The 23,013-nt window shown below is 43.0% G+C and overlaps 1 protein-coding gene across 4 annotated transcripts in view; it reads left to right on the top strand.

Annotated features, from left to right (window-relative positions):
* The window catches only part of PER3 (period circadian regulator 3), a 75,071-nt gene that overhangs the window by 9,861 nt on the left and 42,197 nt on the right, over positions 1-23,013 (top strand). For 3 of the 4 annotated variants that reach the window (XM_063943376.1, XM_063943377.1, XM_063943378.1), the window contains exons 2-11: positions 1,939-2,477; positions 3,690-3,841; positions 6,861-6,976; positions 8,916-9,117; positions 10,602-10,650; positions 17,576-17,715; positions 18,105-18,183; positions 18,510-18,616; positions 19,690-19,846; positions 20,069-20,174. In XM_063943376.1, coding sequence (XP_063799446.1) covers positions 2,176-2,477; positions 3,690-3,841; positions 6,861-6,976; positions 8,916-9,117; positions 10,602-10,650; positions 17,576-17,715; positions 18,105-18,183; positions 18,510-18,616; positions 19,690-19,846; positions 20,069-20,174 — 1,410 coding nt within the window. In that variant the 5' untranslated portion in view covers positions 1,939-2,175. The remainder of the gene's footprint in view (positions 1-1,938; positions 2,478-3,689; positions 3,842-6,860; positions 6,977-8,915; positions 9,118-10,601; positions 10,651-17,575; positions 17,716-18,104; positions 18,184-18,509; positions 18,617-19,689; positions 19,847-20,068; positions 20,175-23,013) is intronic. The other variant, XM_063943379.1, reaches the window with a different exon arrangement.

Raw genomic sequence — 23,013 nt, 5'->3', positions numbered from 1 at the left:
AGTGAGAGCTAATGTTATGTTTAGCAAAATGTGTTTTATTTGAACACCACGCCTAAATATCCTGAGCAGTTAAGTAAGAGATTAATGATGATGATTAATAATATCATATCATATGCTGTGTCTCTCTGACCTGGCATAACTTTTGTATTTAACTGTAGTAGGACATAGTGATTTATTTTTCCGTCCAATAGGAGGCCAGCTACCTGACTTTAGGTCAAAAGGACGTGAGGTAGACTCAATTATTCATATAGATTGTGCCCTGGAGCAGCCTGCGCTGACTATAAAATTACAGAAGGACCCGAGTGGTGTAATGTTCAGCAAATTTCTAATATCCTCTCACATCAACCTTATTCCCACCTATACCAACCATACTGATACACCTTTTCCACTGTACTAACCACATTAATGCCCCCTCACACCTACCCTACTCCCACCTATGCTACTCACACTAATACACCCTCACACCTCCCCTACTCCCACCTATACTACCTACACTATTACACCCTCACACCTACCCTACTCCCACCTATACTACCTACACTAATACACCCTCGCACCTCCCCTACTCCCACCTATACTACCTACACTATTACACCTTCACACCTACCCTACTCCCACCTATACTACCTACACTATTACACCCTCACACCTCCCCTGCTCCCACCTATACTACCTACACTATTACACCCTCACACCTCCCCTACTCCAACCTATACTACCTACACTATTACACCCTCACACCTACCCTACTCCCACCTATACTACCTACACTAATACACCCTCGCACCTCCCCTACTCCCACCTATACTACCTACACTATTACACCTTCACACCTACCCTACTCCCACCTATACTACCTACACTATTACACCCTCACACCTCCCCTGCTCCCACCTATACTACCTACACTATTACACTCTCACACCTACCCTACTCCCACCTATACTACCTACACTATTACACCCTCGCACCTCCCCTACTCCCACCTATACTACCTACACTATTACACCCTAACACCTCCCCTACTCCCACCTATACTACCTACACTATTACACCCTCACACCTCCCCTACTCCCAACCTATGCTACCTACACTATTACACCCTCACACCTCCCCTACTCCCAACCTATGCTACCTACACTATTACACCCTCTCACCGCCCCTACTCCCACCTATGCTACCTACACTATTACACCCTCTCACCGCCCCTACTCCCACCTATGCTACCTACACTATTACACCCTCACACCTCCCCTACTCCCACCTATACTACCTACACTATTACACCCTCACACCTACCCTACTCCCACCTATGCTACCTACACTATTACACCCTCTCACCGCCCCTACTCCCACCTATGCTACCTACACTATTACAACCAGCTCCTGTCGTGTTTTTTGAATCCAGCCTGTGACATGGCACATAGAAGCTGGTTGGCTGGTACTTTATCACTTTTTATCTATCTCCACATTAAAACTTTTTAAGGCTCAATACATTTGGGCGGTGTTATACCATTAAGCAGTTTATAATGAAGACCAAATCCCATTGAGCTACAGTGAATCAGCAAATGCAGATGCAGAATTTGCTTCAGTGTTTAATAATCTCTTCCTGCGCAGGTTTGCTTTATTCTAATTGGCCTTTACTAGCTTTCACTTACATAATAGTGGTGAGGGGAGAGGTAAGATCAGGATCACTGCTATGAATGACTGTAAGCTGCTAAACCCTTTTATCCATCCTAGCTGGCAAACTCGCACATCACATACATATGCTAATGTACGCACCTTTTTAGAGCAGGATTTCTGTGTCTTGTGAAAACCTTATCGCACTTATCTGTTCCCTCTTCCATCCTAGAACTGCAATGATAAATATGTCAGGTGTGTTTTATATTTAGTGACTTTGTTTATAGAAACTCACTTTATCTATTGCTTTATTTTTAGGTAATAATATTCCTTCCGTGACCACCTCCATCTGAGATTATGGAGAACAACAAATTCCACAGACATGGAGATCTCCATTGAATCGGTTTGCTCTCTCAGCCTTTTATGAAAGATTAGAGGTGCACTTACAGACCCCAGCAGTGTTCCCCTTGCAGGACGACCTAACGATCAGGCTCTTCATTGGTGTTTGAGACCATGGTAAACTGGGCAGATAGTTTATAATCGGTGACCGCTATCATGAGCGCAGAGCCTCAGAGTGAGGGCTTGATGCAAAATGAGAACTGGACTGCAGCCGGGCGAGTGGAGGAGGAGGAAACCCCTCCTGAAAAAACTTTTAACTGTGAAGCTTCTGAGGAGCAGAGCTCTGAGCACCATGAGGACATGGAAATGAACTCTAATGGATCTAATGGCAATGACTCTAGTGGCAATGACTGTAATGGCCATGAGTCCAGTGGGACAGACTCCCATGGTAATGAACCTAGGAGGCCAAGCTGTACTTTCCGGAGACCGAGCAAGTCTACGGGCAGCAGCAATAACGGGTAACGCTGACGTTCGTAAAGAAAAGCTACTGTCAAAGTATGAAAGATGCAATCAAAAAAGGAAAACCACCCATAACGTAAATGACAGATTTTGGGTGCTGTTTGGCATGTTAAATACAGAGACTTGCTTACCTTGGTGTACGACAAGTGGTGTACCCGCTGGACCTCTTTGGGTACAGCGGGTCACCCAGTGCATTTCTCATTACTCTGCTAACAATAACTGACCCGTTTCATATAGACGGCGAGCGGGGTTATCGCTTTACTTGTGACCGTCTCATTTGCATTAGCAAACATTCGCCTGTCACTATTAAGATAGGTAATCGGTATCGGTGCCACTGTTTGAGGTATAGTGTCAGGGACGGTTTAAGAAAGGAGGGGATTGGCTGTGTAGTCCCCCTCTCTGTTAGTGCAGTAAATTCTGGCTTTGTGCCAGAGTCTACAGCGCATGTGCAGATCTTCGTGAAAAAAGCCGTCATGCCATTTTCCCAGTTCTTTGTATCTGCAGCACAGGCCAACACGGGACTCTGGTAATGTAAGTGTCATTATGGGTACACCCATGATAGATAAGCTAGTGCAGTGTTTCTCAAACTGTGTGCAGTGGCACCCTGGGGTGCCTCGGAATACTTGCAGGGGGTGCCTTGGTTTGGTGGTCCAAGAACAATTAAAATTATTTATGGTCAATGTAATAGGCAAAATCAGTGGTGATGGCTGTTGGTCATAAAATATGTGGACAAACAGAAGCAAATCTGGTCCCTGACCACACAGTAGAACCTAAGGATGACCTATAAACACAATTTACATAATTTAATATTTCTTTCTAAATTTCTCAGTAAGAAACCTTTGGCCTAGAGGTGCCGTGAAAATAATTCTGATACTCTAGGGCGCCACTGTTCTAGTGTATAGTGGGTCCCACTGGGTCAGCTGGTTTGTCAGCCCTATATTTTAGCTTAACATGCTGAGCTACAGACAAAACGGTCATAATGTAGAATAATATAATTCTGCTTTATGATTCGTTATTCTCGATCTTTATTATTTAATATACCGCTTCATGCATCTACTACTATTTCATGTTTTTTTTGACCCAGGGAATATTATTTACTGAATAAAAGCAAATAAACTTGCCAAACATTAAACGCTGCTTACTAACCAGGAGCAAAAATACAATATGTTATAGTGACCATTAAAAAGGCCGTTTTTCTGTCGCCCCCAAAGCGAACAAATGGAGAGGACTCGGTCGCACAAAGAACTGATGACCATGGTGCAGGAAATGAAACGGCGGCTCCCACTAGAAAAAATAAACCGCAGCAAACCCAGCACGGTGGATGCGTTGAACTACGCCTTAAAGTGCGTTCGTCAAGTCCAAGGTGAGAAATGGTTTGTTACGGTTCTGAAGTTGAGCTGAGAAAGAATGGAACTTTCAAGTAATTCTTTTTTTTTTTTTTTTTTTAATTATGTATGTGTGTATGTATGTATGTATATATGTGTGTGTGTGTGTGTGTGTGTGTATATATATATATATAATCTCTCAAGTCTCAGACTGTAGCTGTAAACACTGTGTCTGATCTAAAATCGAATTACAAAATGATTTCCACATAAAAGGAAGGTGAGATGTATCAAGCCTTGGAGAAAGAAAACGGAGACGTTGTCCAAACCAACCATTCAGCTATTGTCATTTATCTAGCACAGTCTTTAAAAGGACAAAAGCGGACTGGTTTCTTCTCCATTTTCGCTCTATCCAAGGCTTGATACACCTCACCTTCCTTTTATGTGGAAATCATTTTGTAATTCGATTTTAGATCAGACACTGTTTACAGCTACAGTCTAATGAGACTTGAGAGAGAGATATATATATATATATATATATATATATATATATATATATATATATATATATATATATATATATATCTCTCATCTCTCAAGTCTCATTAGACTGTAGCTGTAAACACTGTGTCTGATCTAAAATCGAATTACAAAATGATTTCCACATAAAAGGAAGGTGAGGTGTATCAAGCCTTGGATAGAGCGAAAATGGAGAAGAAACCAGTCCGCTTTTGTCCTTTTAAAGACTGTGCTAGATAAATGACAATAGCTGAATGGTTGGTTTGGACAACGTCTCCGTTTTCTTTCTCCAAGGCTTGATACATCTCACCCTGTAGTCTTTGTCACCATGGCATGAGGCACAAAGTTATTGTTTCGCTCTGACTAGCTGCACCCACTGAGGGTAAGTTCTGTCCGGCTTTCAGACTATTTATATTACACCACTTTCTGTCCTAGGTTCACAAATGTTGTGGTCAAATGTAATATGTGCCTGTGACCGGACTGTTCTGTACGAAAGCCCTCACCGCCTCGCATCCCGCCCCCAGTCACGGAATGGAGATTTAGGTCACGTGGGACCTGGCCAAATAGGGATTCCCGCTTACTGTCAGTAACAGTCTGTTACGGACTCCACTCACTGCACAGTGGGCGTGTACTACGCTGCCACCACCAGACTCCTTGTTGCCGTGGCATCTGGAACCACGGTTCTGCTCTGTCTTACCACCCCTGTGTGTTGTTGACGAATCCCCGCTGGTCACTTGACCAAGCCTCTGCATGGTAGCTGGCGGGAGGCGGAGCTTGGAGACGCTGGGTTTACCCTGGCCAGCTGAAGAATGGAGCTAGGTTTCGCCTAGCCCTGCAGGTCACAAGAAGAAGTGGTCGTCTTGAGGCAGAAGATGTTTTTTCACCCAAACAGTCTTAAAAAAAGACCCTTCCCTATTTCTAGGGACAACAGCAATACAGCAGATGTTTACAGCAGAATGAAATTGGTATAATACCTCCTGAAGCTCACAAACCTCCTCTTTTTATCTCAAACCAACATACAATATCACAGGGGGGTAAGCCCTCCCTGTCTTCTCCAACCAATCAGGTTATCGCACAAAATATAAATAAATACAAGTTACATTTCAAAAGAGTTAAGAATCAGATAAAGCAATGTTCTGCTCCTTTTCTTATATGACCCAAACCAGTGTGCTTTCCCAAACACAATCTGATTAACATGTTCCTGTCTCTTTCACACATGTAAATATAACTTGAATTTCAATTGCATTCACCCTTTCACCCATAGACAAAGTTCTTGTAATTTAAACATAAATCTGCATCCTACATAATGCAGCTTAGGAAATCTTAGGTCAAACTGTTGTTACATGAAACCCACTAGTTTGCATTCGTAAAACACAATCTGATTTAGCATCCACTGTTGTCTTTCACATCATGCAAAACCAGTTTTGGCTTATCACAGAACAGGAGATGCTGCAAAGCACCCTACAGTCTGCTCTCCAGACCTAAGTTTGTATCTCAAAGAAAATGTTTGGCCACCAGAAGGCCTGCTAATCAACACCTATTCCCTACTGGAGCTAGGACAATGAACATATGACTTTCTATGTACAAGTTGCTGAAGATCAATTGTCAATGCCTTTTAGAAACAAAATACCTCATACTTTTCTCATAAGTGCTTTGTCCATGCAGTTCTATAACTGTGCAGTCCATCATTCTCCAACTATGCACTGCGCAATGATATAACTTATAATACATTATTAAACATGCATTTATAGAACATGGCGCCAATTCGTCTATTTAAAAATGGCGCCGGTGATGGAGGGTTAACCCCTTACATGCCTTTGTCCATGTGGCTGACGGGGTCTCCGGCCACAGTGCTGATAGACTGAGAATTGGGAATGGTGTTGTCTGTTAGCTTATCTTTCAATTGCAATATATAAATAAAGCTGCCTGATTTTCCTGTATTAAAGGATAGTGAGAGAGCAGACCGTGTGAAAGCAGGATCTTCCTTTGTATCTCTGGAGGCAGTCAGTTGACCGCCTGTCGGGAACCCGGCAGTCAGGATACCGACACCAGCTAAAATATCGGCGGTCGGAGTCCTGACCGCCGGCTGGTTACCCCTTTCGGGTGGTGGTCCACGCCACCACCCGGAGGGGAATAGAAACTTCGGTCGCCATTGCGAGCCCGCGAGGGGACACGCTGCGCTCGCCGCTGGGATCCCAGCTGTTGGGCTTCCGGCGTCTGTCTCCTGACCAGGATCCCAACCGCCGGGATCTCGTACTGATTGCGTATCCCTTTGCTTCATAACATCTGCTCCTGACTCATAAATTAGCCCAAAAGTGGCTAATGTGTCCTTGCGTGTTGGCTGAGCTGTGTATGGATGGGAGCACTTATATACTTTATTTACATGCAGTGAGAGTTTGGAATGGCTCTGGTCTGATGGAAAGGGTTTACTTGTACTGTGTGCTGTTTAATATCCGGGGTTTGCATCTACATACAATAATTATTTGTATTGATTGTGACCAAATACTGTGTCCTATAATGTCACTTTTTCTTGTCCCGCAGCAAACAGTGCATTTTTCCAGGTCCGTGGTGACAGTGGTACATCTCGAGTGGATTCCAACCTACATACCATTGAAGATCTGGAGACCATAACGTCAGAACATCCGCCAAAGAACACGGTATGCTTATGAGTCTTGTTCCTTTTCAGATCTGTCAGGAGATGATTTAAAGTAGTTTGTCCATCAAGGGCAATTTAACCAGCATTTTGCATGATATATTAATGAACACAACTTGAGGTCACCAAGAATCAACAAATCGCCAATTGTTTGATTTGCAGGTAAGTCATATATCCTCATGCTTCCTGTTAGTTTACGGGGAAAGTGGTACCTGCTATTTCATGCTACAAAGAAGATGTAAAATATAGTACAGCATTATAGAAGGATGCTACCGAGAGATCTTTCTTCTCCACCGCTACATAGTAGACCCATATGCTCCCATGTGTGGACTCTTAAGGTTCTAGCCCCCAACCCCAGTGATACCTGCACTTGCACAACTCTCCAATAATCACAACCAGGAGAAACCCATTCTTAAAATAGGTAAAACACCTCACACCTGGTGTGTCGGTAAATGTACAGAAGTCTATTAATGGCCTGGATGTTTGGTCATCTTTTTAGGGAGCAGCTAGATCTTATCGAGTTTGGGCAACTGTGGGCCTGAATCTGAGCTGAAATAGGGATAACTGCACCTGAGAAAACCATGTTGTAATGCAAGGGGGAGAAAAAACATATATTGCTTTTGCGTGCAGGGTAAATGGTGTCTGCTTTTGCATTTAGGCTACAAATAGGTTCCACAATAGCTTTATTGTTACACTGTTATTTAGATTTCGAGTTTGGACACTCCTCTCCCAAATGTAAATCTATGCACATTATACATTGGCCCCATCTGCAGCGCATGAAGCTTTTACCCAGATGCAAAAGGTTACTTACTCCACTCCCAGCCCTGAATCTGCACCCATGTACCTCCAAGTCAGGAAAGGATTGGGCCTTTTAAGCTTCATTAGATGGACAGATGGGAACTTATTGAATATACCACAGATTTTCATATTTTCATTACCCATTAGAAGCTGTTTATAGAGGCATTGCCCTCTTACTCTAGACCAGTGATCTCCAACCCGTAGTTCGCGAACTACTGGTAGCTCGCCGTAGTATTTTCGGTAGCTCACAGAGCGCACGGGCTTGAGCAGTCACTGGCACTCCTCCCTTCATTTTTATTATGGTGCCGGCCGTCAGCCAATCAGAGCTCATGGACCGGCAGTGGCGGCACCTGATTGGCTGCCGGACCGCGAGTTTTAATTGGCTCGCTTACCGGCACTATATTTTAAATGCCCGCCACCGGAGACTGTCACCCTCACCACAGCTGCTCTCCGAACTTCACAGGAGAGGCGCGCGCTGCGCTCTTCTCCCCATCCGTCCCTCATACAGGAGGAGCAGCAGCACCGGTGGCAGTAGAAGAAGCCAGCAAGGGTTAGCACTGTGTGGGGCACTGTATCGGACACTGCGGCGGGGCGGGGCATTATTTGTGTATCGGACGCTGCGGGGGGGGCATTATCTGTGTATCTGGCACTGCTGGGAGGCATTATCTGTGTCTCTGGCACTGCTGGGAGGCATTATCTATGTATCGGGCACTGCTGGGAGGCATTATCTGTGTATCTGGCACTGCTGGGAGGCATTATTTGAATATCTGGCTCTGCTGAGGGGCATTATTTGTGTATCTGGCACTACGCGGGGGCATTACTTGTAGTTGAGGCCGCACCCACTTTCGCAGGAACGCACGTGCATTGGGCGGAGGGGGTAGCTCCTTCAGAGGTTTTATTTTCCAAAAGTAGCTCATACCCCAAATAAGGTTGGAGACCACTGCTCTAGACCTACTGTTAAAATGCTATTGATTAGATCCTCAGAGTGTTTGTGTGGCCTTGTTTCTACAGCGCTCTACTGGCATTGCATGGCAAGCAAAGATTTTAAATGCAACATCAGGGCACTACATTAAAAGTGCTTTTCAGTGGTGCTGTAAATCAGATTTTATTTTGTTAAAAATGTTTCTATCCATTTTCCTTCATAGGACACATTTGTGATTGTGTTCTCGCTGACCTCTGGGAAGATGGTGTACATCTCTGAGCAGGCAGCATACATACTGAACTGCAAGAAGAAACTGCTGGACTCCTCGCGCTTTGTGGAACTGCTGGCCCCTCAGGATGTCAGTGTCTTCTACAAGCACACAACCCAGTCCCATCTCCTGCCTTGGAATATCGGAGCAGAGACAGGTATAGCCCGGAACTTCAGTGTGCTCCTATAGTACCCAGCAGCTAAGCTCGTTTTGCAACTAGTAAATCATTTACATACATGGGCAGATTGGTTAGACAATTACATCAAGTTCATCCCGGGTCTTGTAGTGCTATGTTGTCACACACGCTTATTTATGGAAAGAATAGAATTTAATTTTAGGTAGCTTTATCTTATTGGACTCGTGCAGTTTGTTAACACATTTGCTACAGATGTACTGTACTAGAATTTTTTTTTTTTGTTTTCTTTTTTTCATTCCAATTATGAATAAGTCTTAATGCATTAAAAGCCACGTTTAATATGTATGCCTCCATTCTGTGTATCCGCTTCTCAAGATTCATAATCTCTTCACACCTATACACTATATAGTCACATGCACGGATGGCGCTGGTTTTGTACTCTGAATTTTCACTGGTATAAAATATGCTGTAACCTGAATTCCTGGCCTAATGGAGTGGATTCAATTGGATGGCGGTCATTAGGTCGACCTAATGAACCACACCTGATTCAATTAGCTGCAGGCGTTAAGGGGGGTACACAGGGAGAGATCCGCTCTTAAAATCTAAGCAATCTGACTAGATTGCTTAGATTGTAAGCACGGATTTCTCGGGTGTATGCCCCGCAGCGATAGCGATGCGCGGCCCTGCACAGCGCTATCGCCAGTGCTAGTTTGGCCTGCACAATCTAGCACATATCACCCCTTCCCCCTCTCCCTCTCAGCACACATCGCGCTGTGTTGAGTGGGGGGAGAGATCGTTCAGCACGCATCTCTGGACGTGTGTGCTGGCCTTTACCATGCCTTTTGTAGCTCCCGGGTTTTATGCCTTGCAGTTACTTGACAATTTCCACGAGTGTTAACTCCACAGCTAACATGCTAACTTAGCACCTGGGTTAAGTGCCCGGAGCTATGTAATTACTCTGCACGGTAAAGGTGTGTACACACTGAGATAAAAGGAAAGTTAGTGCACATCTCAAGGTGTTAGGCAACTTGCGATCCCGATGCCCGGCATCGCAAGGCTAAATAGACTGTGCAGGCAAGTCAATCTTGACTAGTGTACTATCTAGTACAAAGTATAGTGAAAATTAGTACTTAGCACAGATTTTGACTATGTACGATTTTGACTATCTGGGCTCTGGGGGCGTTCAAGGGAAATCACATGATCAAAATCGGTCATAGCAAGGATCTCACCGTGTGTACACACCTTAAGCCTCAGATGATGCACGTAACTCAGATTTTGTTTCTCCCCCTCTATCAGAAATTTTAGCCTTTGAAATGCCCCTTTTTTTAGTAATAGTACAGATGACAAGTCAGATTTTTCAAGAATAATGTATCTTTATGGTCTTACATGTAAAACAATAGTTATTTTTATTTCTTTGTGATTATTCTAAGGACCAAGATAGATCCTCACATATATTCCCTGGCAACCTTCTGATTTCTTTTTGTATTTTTCATTCACTTTTGCAGCGTCACTTTATGAATATACTCAAGTCAAATCCTTTTTCTGTAGAATAAGGTAAGCTTGTATTTTTATTGCTTTTGAAAATGTGAATTGTGGCAAAACCCATGCTTCTCTAAATGAAAAATAAATTACTCTTAGGCATTAATGATTTGCGAGATGTAAATATTGCCCAGGAAATTGGCGTGCCTGCATTTGTGAAGACTATTTTTTTTTATATATATTTTTTTTATTATTATTTTTTTTTTCCCTTAAATGTTTGCATCTCTAGTGAGCGAAGTGCTTCAAAGCAAAACTAAATGTTACTGTGAACTTCAAACGTCTCACTGCGGGAGCCGGTGTGTTGTTTAGTAACGTGTCTGGATGCAGTAACCTTTCCTATGTAGATTAAATCTTCAGATCTGACAACCAGGACTGTCTCAGACTATAAATAATCTTCTACTGCTGCAGGATCTAATTTTACACTTTCACCATCTTGGCTGGTTTGTTCTCATTTGTGTAGTCTTTCTATTGTACTACAGATAACTACGCTATCCCTGTAGTTAGCAGTTGTTGCTGTCTATAGTAGTCCATAGTGGACCTTGTGTTGGGACCTGACTGCTGCACAAGACTCTTCTAGACACACAGTGTAGCAAGCACACTTTGCTGATAGGACAGTGTTCGCTCTCTGGAAAGATAGACCTTTCTTTGGTAATAAGGCTCAACATGTCTAGCCGCATAAACACCCGGGATCCATCGTGTGTGTGTGTGTGTGTGTACGTATAGAAGTGTTTCTGATCTTCTACACTATGAGAAGTTTTTTTTTTTAGTTTTTATCCATATGAGTTTCTGATGAATCTGCATTTATAATATTGAACAGAGAAACCTTTATATGCCTGTATCAGCTGTTTCCATGTAAGACAGAGGTGCGGGTTCCTGGCCGAACTCGGACGTTTTTGTAAAGCGGCAAGCATGTACCGGGCAAAAGCATGCCTCTTTAAAAAAATCACCTCCAGCCAGCTCTGACGTAATTACATCCGGTCCAGAGTGTGAGCCTCACTCTGTATTCCATTTTAATGTGGTGTGCTTGTATTCTTGTGAAGAATCTGCTTTGTTATCCAGTTAAAGAAGCCTTTGTGTATTCTTCATACTCTCTATAAGTGGATATATGTATGCAAAGTTTTACTCATAATACAGACCGATATTTGTGAAACAGGATTGGCCCAAGAACTAATTAGCTCTTTCTTTTGTATATTTAGCGCTGCACAAGTTTGGGTGACTTGTTTTGGAGTACTTTTTTTGCTGACTCTCATAGCACCCAGGTTTAGGTTACAATTTCTTTTGTATAATATTAGTGATTATGGCTGTTGTATGACCCTGAAACTGCAGAAGTGTAGGGTATCTGTATGTCAAAGCCATCTGAAGGGAATTGTCCATCTTAAATGTCTTTTCCACAGTGTTACCCTAATGGCAACGGAAAATGCATAGTGCCAGGGTATAGGTCCTTCTGGTGCCCTTAGTTGGAGTATTGTGCGTTCTCCTTTTAAATAAATATAGGGATTTTCATGAACTTTGCACCTGCTCAGGAGTTGAAAAAAATAAATAAAATTATGTTAAATCCTTGCAGAGAATTATCGCGTGTAATCTTCACCTGCAATTGAATTGGGTGATAACCACACTTCTTGAAGAGTAAAAACTTTTTTTTTTTGGTCCCCTCTCATCCATGGGGAACACATGTTTAACCATGGCTATAGGGTGTTGAGCTGACTTGGACACTAAACACGGTCAGCGGACACGTTTGTCCCCCATTCTTTTTCTTCTTTCATTTTATAATTGCTTTCACCTGAGTGTGCAGGAGGGCAGTGCCCACGCGCATCTCCCCACCGCTCCACCAACCTGTGCATGGCAACTGGAGCACTGGTAATAGGTCCAGTGACCTCGGCCAGGGCACAGGCACACAAAAGCCCGGCACATTGGGGCAGGTTTGCTGGCTCCCTGCTTGCCACCTGGGAGCGAGGCCCCGCTGGTGATGGCAGTGAGGGCCAGGTTATTTCCACACCCCCACTAGACCTCCAGGGTCCTAAATTGGCAGCAGGGCACTATTAGCTATGGTGGCATTGACACTGTTGTTGACACCAGATTTGGGGGGGGGGGGGGGGGGGGGGGGAGTTAGGCTGTCCCCATTAGTCCCTCCTCCACTCATTGGCGCGTCCCATCATGCAGGCCACCAGTCACTGGGTTAACTCATTGGATGGCTGGTGAATCCAGTTTATCTAGTGCAGAGGTTCTCAAACTCGGTCCTTGGGGGCCCACACAGTGCATGTTTTGCAGGTCTCCTCACAGAATCGCAAGTGAAATAATTAGCTCCACCTGTGGACCTTTTAAAATGTGTCAGTGAGTAATTAATACACCTGTGCACCTGCTGGGTTACCTGCAAAACATGCACTGTGTGGGCTCCCGAGGACCGAGTTTGAGAACCTCTGATCTAGTGGATATGTTGTGGGTTTTTTTATTTTTTAAACATACTGTATAATATTAATTTGAAGGTGTTTGTTAATCATCTAAAATGATTTTGATTTTTTGATGTCCTTTATTATGAAAGTACACTGCAACACTTTTTTTTTTTTTTTAAAGAACTAAGGGGCAGATTTATTAAGCTCGGTAAAGTGATAAAGTGGAAGGTGATAAAGTACCAGCCAATCAGATCCTAACTGTCATGTTACAGGTTGGGTTTAAAAAATATCAGTTAGGAACTGACTGGTTGGTTCTTTATCACCTTCCAATTTATCACTTCACCGAGCTTAATAAATCTGCCCCGGAGTTACGTTGAGAATATTTGAATGAGTGAATAGTCTAAATGCCCTAAATTTATTGGCTTTGAGTCAGAGACTGGGCACGGGGCAGGATCCTGACATTACATAACACCATAGCCATGTGATAATGTGTTGTACGCTCCCTCCTTTATCCCTCTCCTCTCCTGCTCAGTACAATTAGGACCCAATGGATTCCTAGAACTGGTGCAGAATTGCTAATTAGTGGTGTTGGTGAAGACAGGAGTGTGCTGAATGGTGGCATTATGCAGATGTCAATAAGCATGGATTTTTTTTCTTTACACTTAATCCATACATGACATTAATTAAATGGTGCTTATGATGTTACACGCTGAGCATAGCATGGACGTGTTGTATAAGTGTAGATCATCTGCGCTGCATCTCGACTGCTGCTGCTAGTAAATGTGCACCCTGACCTCCCGGAGCTGCAAGCTCTAGTTATGTAATCTTCTCCACCGGCTTCTGTAAAGCAGCAGATTCTGAGTTACTGTATTGCAGCAGTCTGCTCCTTCCCAGTAATCTTGTATTTCCTCACCTGTTAGAATGTTTCTGAAAATGAGAATCTGCCGACAGCTCCTCAGTAATTTTATTGCTTAACACTGTAATACCCAATACCTCCTTTACTGCTGTAGCAACCCCCACACCTCACCAAAAAAAATTAAAAAAAAAATCATGCAGGTGATTCGTGTCTCTACCCCCACCCCACAGACACACACCTTTTCCTTCTTCTTTGGACAGGAGGGAGCACATTTAGATCTAGCGCATACTTTGGGTACTGTGCGCTCCCCATAGAAATTGCATTATAGAGCGATTCCTAGCAGTGTGTGATTATGTAATGGGGAGTGCTGGTACAACCATTGCCTCATGTGGAAAAGATTAAAACAGCTGGTTATCATTTATTTACTGATGGTCACATGGCTATGTATTCATTCTGATTTTGCAATGAACTACCCATCGTCTCTGTAAACATGATACACGGAATGTCTGCACATAGGAAACCTTCAGAATGGGAAAGGTGGAACCGCTCTCAGTTCTCTGCCACATGACTCTGAACCCGTGGTAAAGCTTTTCTGTTTCAGTAATGAAGATTTCTTTCATAATGAAGGACTCTGCCCATCCTCTGTGAGAGCCAGACTAATTTTCATTGATGGTACACCCCTATCATATCTGCAATAGCTGGTTAGATATACTCTGACAGTGAATGTGTCTAACACTTATCTGAGACAAAGGTGCAAAATGCAAAAAAAAACCAAAAAACTCTTGCACGTAGAAGGCCTGAGTTACGAGCAAATCAACAAAAAAAGTAAAATTCGAACAATTTTCACCTTGATAAAACCTTGTTACACTGCAGATTGGGCCTATTTATAATGTGCAGAGCGTTTTATAGCTGGGTGTGTCCTAGATTGACAAATTTCAGTGTAAAAAAAAACAAAAAAAACAGTTTCCCGGTGTTTGTTCGCTACATGTCCGTTATTCTCTTGCATGCAAAAAAATAGATGCCCATGCATCCATTGCACTGCAAAGTTAGTTTCGTGTTTTTGGGCGGAGTCCAGGTAAGTTTTCAGTCTGCTGATTTTACTAAAGAAATCCGACTGAAATCTGGAGGGAACACAAGAAAACATTGGCCCACCATCTTTGTTTGTTTTTTATTAGCTAAAAGAATAGAAACCCCAGATTTATTAACCATTGTATTAATATACTGGCTGCCTTTAGCAGGAGAGATTATGTAAAAAGGTTATACATTAAAAACCTGACATTTGGGTACAGAGACAATAGTATAAATAAAGGTACAATTATTATTGTTCTTTTACAGGTGGACTACGAGTGCCAGCATGCCACGGCCAACTTGTTGGGACCTGTAGTCCACATGTAAAAAAAAAACAATATTAAACAAGACAGCACTCGGACAGCGACCGTTGAAATCTTGTATTAAAAAATACAACCCAACACCGCTCTCATTTGCACATTTATTAATCTGAAATCATGGTTGTCGGCAAAACCAAAAAACACTGCTACTGCTCCTTTGGGAGCGCAGTCGCAAATGAGAGGTCACTCAGGGGAAACTCCCAACTGGAAGCAATAGGGCCACGCTGATTGGTCCGTTTTTTAGCAGTTCCCCTCACTCTGACCAATCAACACACCGCCATTCATTCCTATGGAGATTGTCCCAGAGTGACTTCTAATTTGTGAAGGGGTATCGAAAAGGGGCATTTGGGGCGTTATAACAACGGATATTCTCCTCTGATCTGCAGAGGAATAGGGGCTTAAAAATTGACTGGTACTAAAAAATGGTCAAATCCTCTTAATAAGCTTATTTATTGGTAAGGTCAGTGCAGAGTACATGTGGTGCTTCATACCAGGGTCTTGGCCACCTTTTTTGAAACCAAGCCGTTAGTAATGAATCTTATTAACGAAAGAGAACTTTTTAATTTTTTTCCCCTTCGGTAAATCTCTTGCATCGTCAAATCAGTGTGTTATCAAAAGAGATGAAAATTAGATTTGAAGCATCCAATTTCTCTGAGCCGCAAAATATAACCTAATAACCTCTCCTAACACATTTCTGTTGCACAATCACTTAACAGTAACACCTCACACAGAAAAGAAGTTCCTTATGTAATCATAACTAAATGTATAACCTTATGCTGAAAAGATGGACGACCTGTCGTGTTTGCCTTTGTGTTTAGAGAAAAAGACCTGCAGGCAGCTTAATGCATGCGCTGGGACTCAGAGACTAAACGTCAGGTGTAATGCATAGACACTTGCACATTAAAAATAGATCTAGTTTCAAAATAATCTCCTTGTCGCCCCTTTTTACAGTATATTTCTGCCACCGCCACAAATCCGCCTTCTCATTTAAATCTTTTCACTACATCGTCTTGTTATTTCTGTGTTTTTCAGCCATGTTGTTTTATGATCCGACACTGGATACATAAAGTAGCTGTATATTGAAGGTAGTGTAGTAAAAGCTGCAGGAGGGCGGACACAAGTTTAATAAAGGAAGTGTAGGGATTTGACATCTCCTTTTTTTAAAACCTCTCAAAATCATGTAACTATGGGGGTTATTCAGAGATGGACGCAAATCTTGGCAAACACCCGCCGCTGTCAATCGCCTTGCGGCCGCAAAGAGGTGTTTTGCGCACTGCAGCCGGTGTGATGAACCTCTGGATTTTTCAAAAATAAATTTGGGGTGGATTTATGGCAGCTACTTAATCAGATCCGAGTGGTTTCTTTTTGTGCGGTTCATAAGACTGTAAGTAGGAATTAATCCCCTGCTGGACTGACATGATCTAGAAACTTGCCATAATTATTTCCATGTTTATTCTTCCATGGAGTAAGATAACATGCTGGTTCCTCTTCAAGTCATGTGACTGGCGTCTCCAGTACTGCTTGTGTACATGGATGTAAGACTTCTATTTATACTCCTGGGTGGAATACCAGGGACAGGTCCAGTCATTGAAAGTAGAACTATTACACCCAACTGCTTCAGGTACCTGTCCAGTGTTCCAGGCCACCATGGTTCCCATACATGTCTGAGGATCACAGTGGTGCAAGTCATTAGAGTGGTAGCCAGTTGGGTACACTCATGAGAAGTTCTAATGTGCCGGAAATCTCAGTGGAAACCTGTGCTTGAGTCCTGTCTCAGCGACTCCTTGAGAAAGTAGTATAGGAACTTGCTGGAGGCTTGTTTTCCATGGTCCAATGCAGTCCTTTGACCAATTTTAATTCATACCCTTTTATTTATTTTATTTATTTATTTATTCCCATAATGCAGTGTTGTATGTTATGTCAGCCTCAGGTCTGAATAGTTTTTGTTGGTTTTATCCTTTTATAAAGCATCGACCTGTTACATAGTGCGGTACATTGTGGTGGAACAGTGTTATGTTGGCCTGGCCCAAATGTACTTGCAATCTAAGACGTGGGGGACGTAATGCATGATTCAGGGAATATAGAAGCAGAAATATAGAATTTGACTTCAGATAAGAACCACTTGGCCCATCTAGTCATATATGGAACCTATGATTGGCTCCTGTAGAGCAATTGCTCAAAGGCAGCTTCATGTTCATGCCGTAAATATGTTGTGATCTGTTCATTTTCTGCTCTGATTTGTATGGGGTAATCCCTTCACTGTTTTACACTACAATTTGTTGTGAGTTGTAATTCTTTAATTCCAGAGGTGGGAAAGACCGGGATCATGAGGTCCGATACAGCCCCTATCGAATGACGCCGTATTCTGTCAGAGTTCGAACATCTAATGTTGAGCCAGAAGCCTGTTGCCTTGCTCTGGTAGAAAAGATCCACTCAGGATACGAGGGTAAGGTTTGCTTTCTCCTTGCACAGCCGGGTCTCTGCTTGCCAGCACAGAGATAAGCACTCGCAAATCTAAATGGGACATATGCTCTTTCAGCGGCCTGGCAGCAGAAAATCATGTGCTGTGTTTATACTGTAGGCTTTCTACTGGTGCAGACAGGTCAGAACTGATAAGGGTGTAATAATGTGCGCTCACTAATCTAAATATACCTCCAAGTATTTCCAGTTCCCTTCCATGTTTTGGAATGTAACGCTGTTAAAGTGGGACAGTGTGTCGGCTAGGGAAATGTGTCGGCCAGCGCAATACATGTCAGATTAGTTGTAGTTTGTAAAGGTTGCAAGTTTTCACAGCGCATCATTTTATGTTTGTTTATTTTTTGCTGTGTTTTTCAGCTCCCAGAATTCCCCTGGATAAACGGATATTCACCACCACACACACGCCTGGCAGCGTTTTTCTTGAAGTGGATGATCGGTGAGTTGTTTTGTGTTTATCCTGTTGTAGAAAACGTCTACCAGTGGGGGAAGTAATTGTCTGATGTCCACTGAGTGAGCCCGATTGCCGTCAGCAGTCTGTCCTATTAATTGGAGACTTCTAAGCGGGGATTTTTGGCAACAGATGCAGGAAGTAATGTAGGACATAAATAAAAGGGCTTCTTTTTAATGCTGACATTTATATATATATAGTTGATGGGGGATGAGGATATTTTTAAGTTTGTCTTTCATGAATTTCACCTATGCCTGTGTGAATGTGTTGTGTTTTTAAAAAAATAATTATTCTTATTCCTCCCTCCCTTTCAGTGCTGTACCATTATTGGGCTACTTGCCACAGGACTTGGTTGGAACATCTGTTTTAATGTACTTGCACCCTGAAGATCGTCCTTTAATGCTCGCCATGCACAGGAAAAGTAAGTCAGGACAACTGTAACTGGAATTCCAAACTTGACATGTTCTTATAGTGAGCCTGATTGGAGAATGATGTTCAGTGGTAGCTGGTTATTCCGCTGCTTGTAGAGAGTGACATTTGCTAGAACATTACTTCTCCATCCCGTTACTGACTCACAAGAGGTGAACGCCAAGGTTACTAGGTGGTTCCTGGCACTACAACCTTTCAGCTGAGCATAGGCCTGGGATCCAACAGAAAAATGCAGATACCCTGTCCCAGAAACTGAGGGGGGAGGGATATTTGGCAAATGCTTGCTGTAGATAGATATATATAATAAATAAATATATATATATATATATATATATATATATATATCTCTATATATATATCTCTATATCTAATTATCTTTTATTGAAAAGTATGTAGCTCTCATTCGTTATTCTGTTACTTATGAGTCCTTTATGGTAACTGAAATGTCTAACTAAGGGGGTCATTCCGAGTTGTTCGCTCGTTGCCGATTTTCGCAACGGAGCGATTAAGGCGAAAAATGCACATGCACATGGTATGCAGGGTGCATGCGCTAAGTATTTTAGCTCAAAACTTAGTAGATTTACTCACGTCCGATCGAAGAATTTTCATAGTTGAAGTGTTCGGAGTGTGATTGACAGGAAGTGGGTGTTTCTGGGCGGAAACTGACCGTTTTCTGGGAGTGTGCGGGAAAAACGCAGGCGTGCCAGGATAAAACGCGGGAGTGTCTGGAGAAACGGGGGAGTGGCTGGCCGAACGCAGGGCGTGTTTGTTACGTCAAACCAGGAACGAAACGGGCTGAGCTGATCGCAGTGTAGGAGTAAGTCTCGAGCTACTCAGAAACTGCTAAGAATTTTCTATTCGCAATTCTGCTAATCTTTCGTTCGCAATTCTGCTATGCTAAGATACACTCCCAGAGGGCGGCGGCCTAGCGTGTGCAATGCTGCTAAAATCTGCTTGCGAGCTAACAACTCGGAATGACCCCCTAAGTCACCAAACCAACAAAGTGCAGTTTCTAAAGTATTATGTGATACTATTTCTCCCCTCTCTCTGTTTTGTTCCCTTCAGTTCTAAAATATGCCGGACAGCCACCATTTGAGCATTCCCCCATCAGGTTCCGCACACAAAATGGCGACTACATCACATTGGATACCAGTTGGTCCAGCTTTGTTAACCCCTGGAGTAGAAAAGTGGCATTTATCATTGGTCGACACAAAGTCAGAACGTAAGTGCTTGTACTGTGAATGAATGCGGTGATGTTTCATCTTTTCACCTGGGCTTCACCAGCAAACCTTTAGAATGGCATGTGGTTAGTGTCCGTGGTCCTGTGTAAAAATAATTTATTATAATATTCTGGTACTCCGTTTGACGGTCCAAGTTTTGGGAGAGTCTTCCCCTTTCCTGTACACGTAAGTGAACAAAAGCCAGTGACCACTTTCTGTTTTAGGGGCCCACTCAATGAAGACGTCTTCGCTGCCCGAAGCACAGAAATTAGCAATGTTGACAAGGAAATTAAAGAGCTACAAGGACAGATTTACAAAGTGCTATTACAGGTACATTGTCTAATTTAAATCTATTTTGGGAAAATTTCAGATTGTGCTAGAATCTGATATCGCCCCTGGGGGAGGGGGGAGGGGACTTTTGCTGTTTTCTCACAATTAAACCTTGACAATTTAAAATACGGTCACTCCAATTTAAATGATGGAATACTGTAACATGTGGAACATAGTTGACACAGGACTTTACAGATGCACCGCTACCAATGTAAACGTATTTACCAGTGTGCCCCTGCCATAATAAACCAAAAAAGCAAATCCATGAAATTCTCCAAACAGTGCTCCTGGGGGTTAACCGCGTGTGCGATGACCACCAGGTGTAACCTTTAGAGTATACAGAGATCTCATTGCAGAATAGAATGAGCGTTTTAATTGCTTGAAAACAAAGCTGTACAAGTACATACATGTAAAATGTATGTCATGGTAATTATTGGGCTACTTATTATCGAATCCAATTTGCATCAGATCTGCAAGTCCTGAAAATAGGAACACTTATTGGTGCCTAAGAGGACACATCGGTGTCTATTCGTTAACTACCTTTCTAACTTCAGAAGACTTTGATATCTCTTCTTATACTTCAAGTAGATAATGATGGTAACGTTTCTGGAGTGTTACTAATTATGTAGAATGAAGCTGTTCCCAAGCAGTAGAAGTGATGTCCTGCAATGTTTTCCTGTTTTTTTGTTTTTCATCCCTCTTTCCGTTGTATCAGTCTACCTGGTCGATCTAATACTGTAATGCAGTATAGACTGACTACAGAGATAAGAGGTTCTGCAGGACACCGTCATTTCACAGCTATTTCTTTGACGTTTCAGAACAACGTTATTATGAAAAAAGATGAATGGAAAGAATGATTTTTGGGTTTATTTAGGCCACCTCAATTATCCAAGGCAGCCAGTGAAAGGTCCTCCTTTGTTGCTTTCCTCCACCGTCATTGTGACAGATAATTGGCCACCGCAGGAAAGAATAGGGCATTACATCACTATTCTGCAGGATAATGCAACTAAATCCCTTTGTTACAGAGGATGTCATAGAAATGTTGAGCTCTTTCCGTCCAATCTGCAGCCAGAATCCAGTGATTCACACATCACATGGAATTTTCGTTCAGCTCTTATATGTTCTGATAGATGTGGGGGGGGGATGTTGGGGTTTTGTTTTTGTTTTTTGTGTGCTTTGATGTTTTCCTCCCTAAATTCCATTGTTTTCTACAGATAATAGGCCACGTGTTGAGCCACATTCCAGTTTATTAATAATGAAAAAACAAACAGATGCCAACAGATAAAAATAGATAATTTCTAGAAGATACTGTGGTTGCCGAATGCTACTTTTGTGGAATAGTTTCCTTCTGTATTTAAGCAAAACTTGTCATTAAAAAGGGGATTTTGGTACTTACCGATAAATCTATTTCTCTGTATCCACTCGGGGACACTGGAGAGTTAAACAGCTGGGGTGTGAGGAATGGAGACCGGAGGTAGCACAATGTAAAAAAAAAATCAAAAGTGCACAGCTGGCTCCTCCCCCTTCACGCCACCAGTACCTCCAGTTTGAAAAATTGACGTAGAGAAGAGGGAACGTAGACTAAAAACATTCGGGAAAGAACCAACCATACCATATTGTTAAGCATCAACCAAGAAGCTATCAAACTTTGTTTCAAACTTGTTTGAACCAATATTAGATTGGATTGAGACACTGTAGGGATTAAGGGGAGCAATGAAACAGAGAGGTGCTCAAATGGTAAATGTATAAAACAAAATTTAGCTTGAAAGGCATCAAACACCAAAAACAAAATGACATTTTTTTTTTCTTTGCACCAGCCTCAGATTTTCAACCCCCACACCAACTTTTCTCTAGTCTCTGTCTTTGTAGAAGATATTGGCGCTCCCCTCCGCAGGACCTGTTATCGGCGTCCTTTGGGAGAAATAAATATACACATATCAATGTACCTCAGATCAGTGAGCTGCAAAATGGTGGCTCCATCCCTCCCCCTGAACTCACTGGCCGCTCTCCTGCCCGCCTTAAGATGGCCGCCACTGAAAATTTCTAGTCACCTCGCTGTTGGCTAACCAGACAGCGAGGGTGCCTATAACTCCGCCTTGGCGGTTACAGTCAGTCAGGCTGCTTCCATGCCCCGGAGCTCCTCTCTGGCTTTTGGTCTCCGCTTGCCGCCAAGTGTTACTGCACCTCCGCACCCTTTACACCGCCGCTCAACTCCCGCTCCGGTCCTCTGCACACTGGGCTTCCTCTTCTCGTCCTGCTGCGCTGAAGCCCCGCATCTCTAGCGTCTCTCGCCCAAGTCTCCGGCGCCGCTCTGATAACCGCTGTACCTGGCTGAGCGAGTTGCTGACCGGATCTCTACCTCACTGCGCCTACACTGTGTGTGTGGGGGGGAAAGGGGGGTTACAACTCCTCCTGATTGCCTCCTGATTAGTGTCACCTGCTCCCCCTTTTGAATGAACTGGGATTAGGCCACTGAATTTTCTATATGGAGACGGAACTCCCAGATGTGCTTCTTTCTTCCTCGGCACAATTTTTCAAACTGGAGGGACAGGGGCGTGAAGGGGGAGGAGCCAGCTGTGCATTTTTTTAATGATTTTTACATAGTGCTACCTCCGGTCTCCATTCTTCACACCCCAGCTTTTTAACTCTCCAGTGTCCCTTAGTGGATGACAGAGAAAAAATAGATCCCCCCCCTCCCTGCCTGTGGTGCGTTACAGTTCATTATTGCTGTACTATACTATAGTCTGCTATCCTATCTAGCACATAATATAGCGTATAGGGCAGCATTTTGCATATGTTCCTTTTCACACTCGTTAAACAGGTGCTAGGTAGAAGTCCT

Source organism: Pseudophryne corroboree, chromosome 10 (assembly GCF_028390025.1).
Source record: "Pseudophryne corroboree isolate aPseCor3 chromosome 10, aPseCor3.hap2, whole genome shotgun sequence".
Lineage (NCBI taxonomy): Eukaryota > Metazoa > Chordata > Amphibia > Anura > Myobatrachidae > Pseudophryne > Pseudophryne corroboree.
The sequence above is the reverse complement of the archived record's forward strand: the minus strand, read 5'-3'. Positions and strand labels throughout refer to the sequence as shown.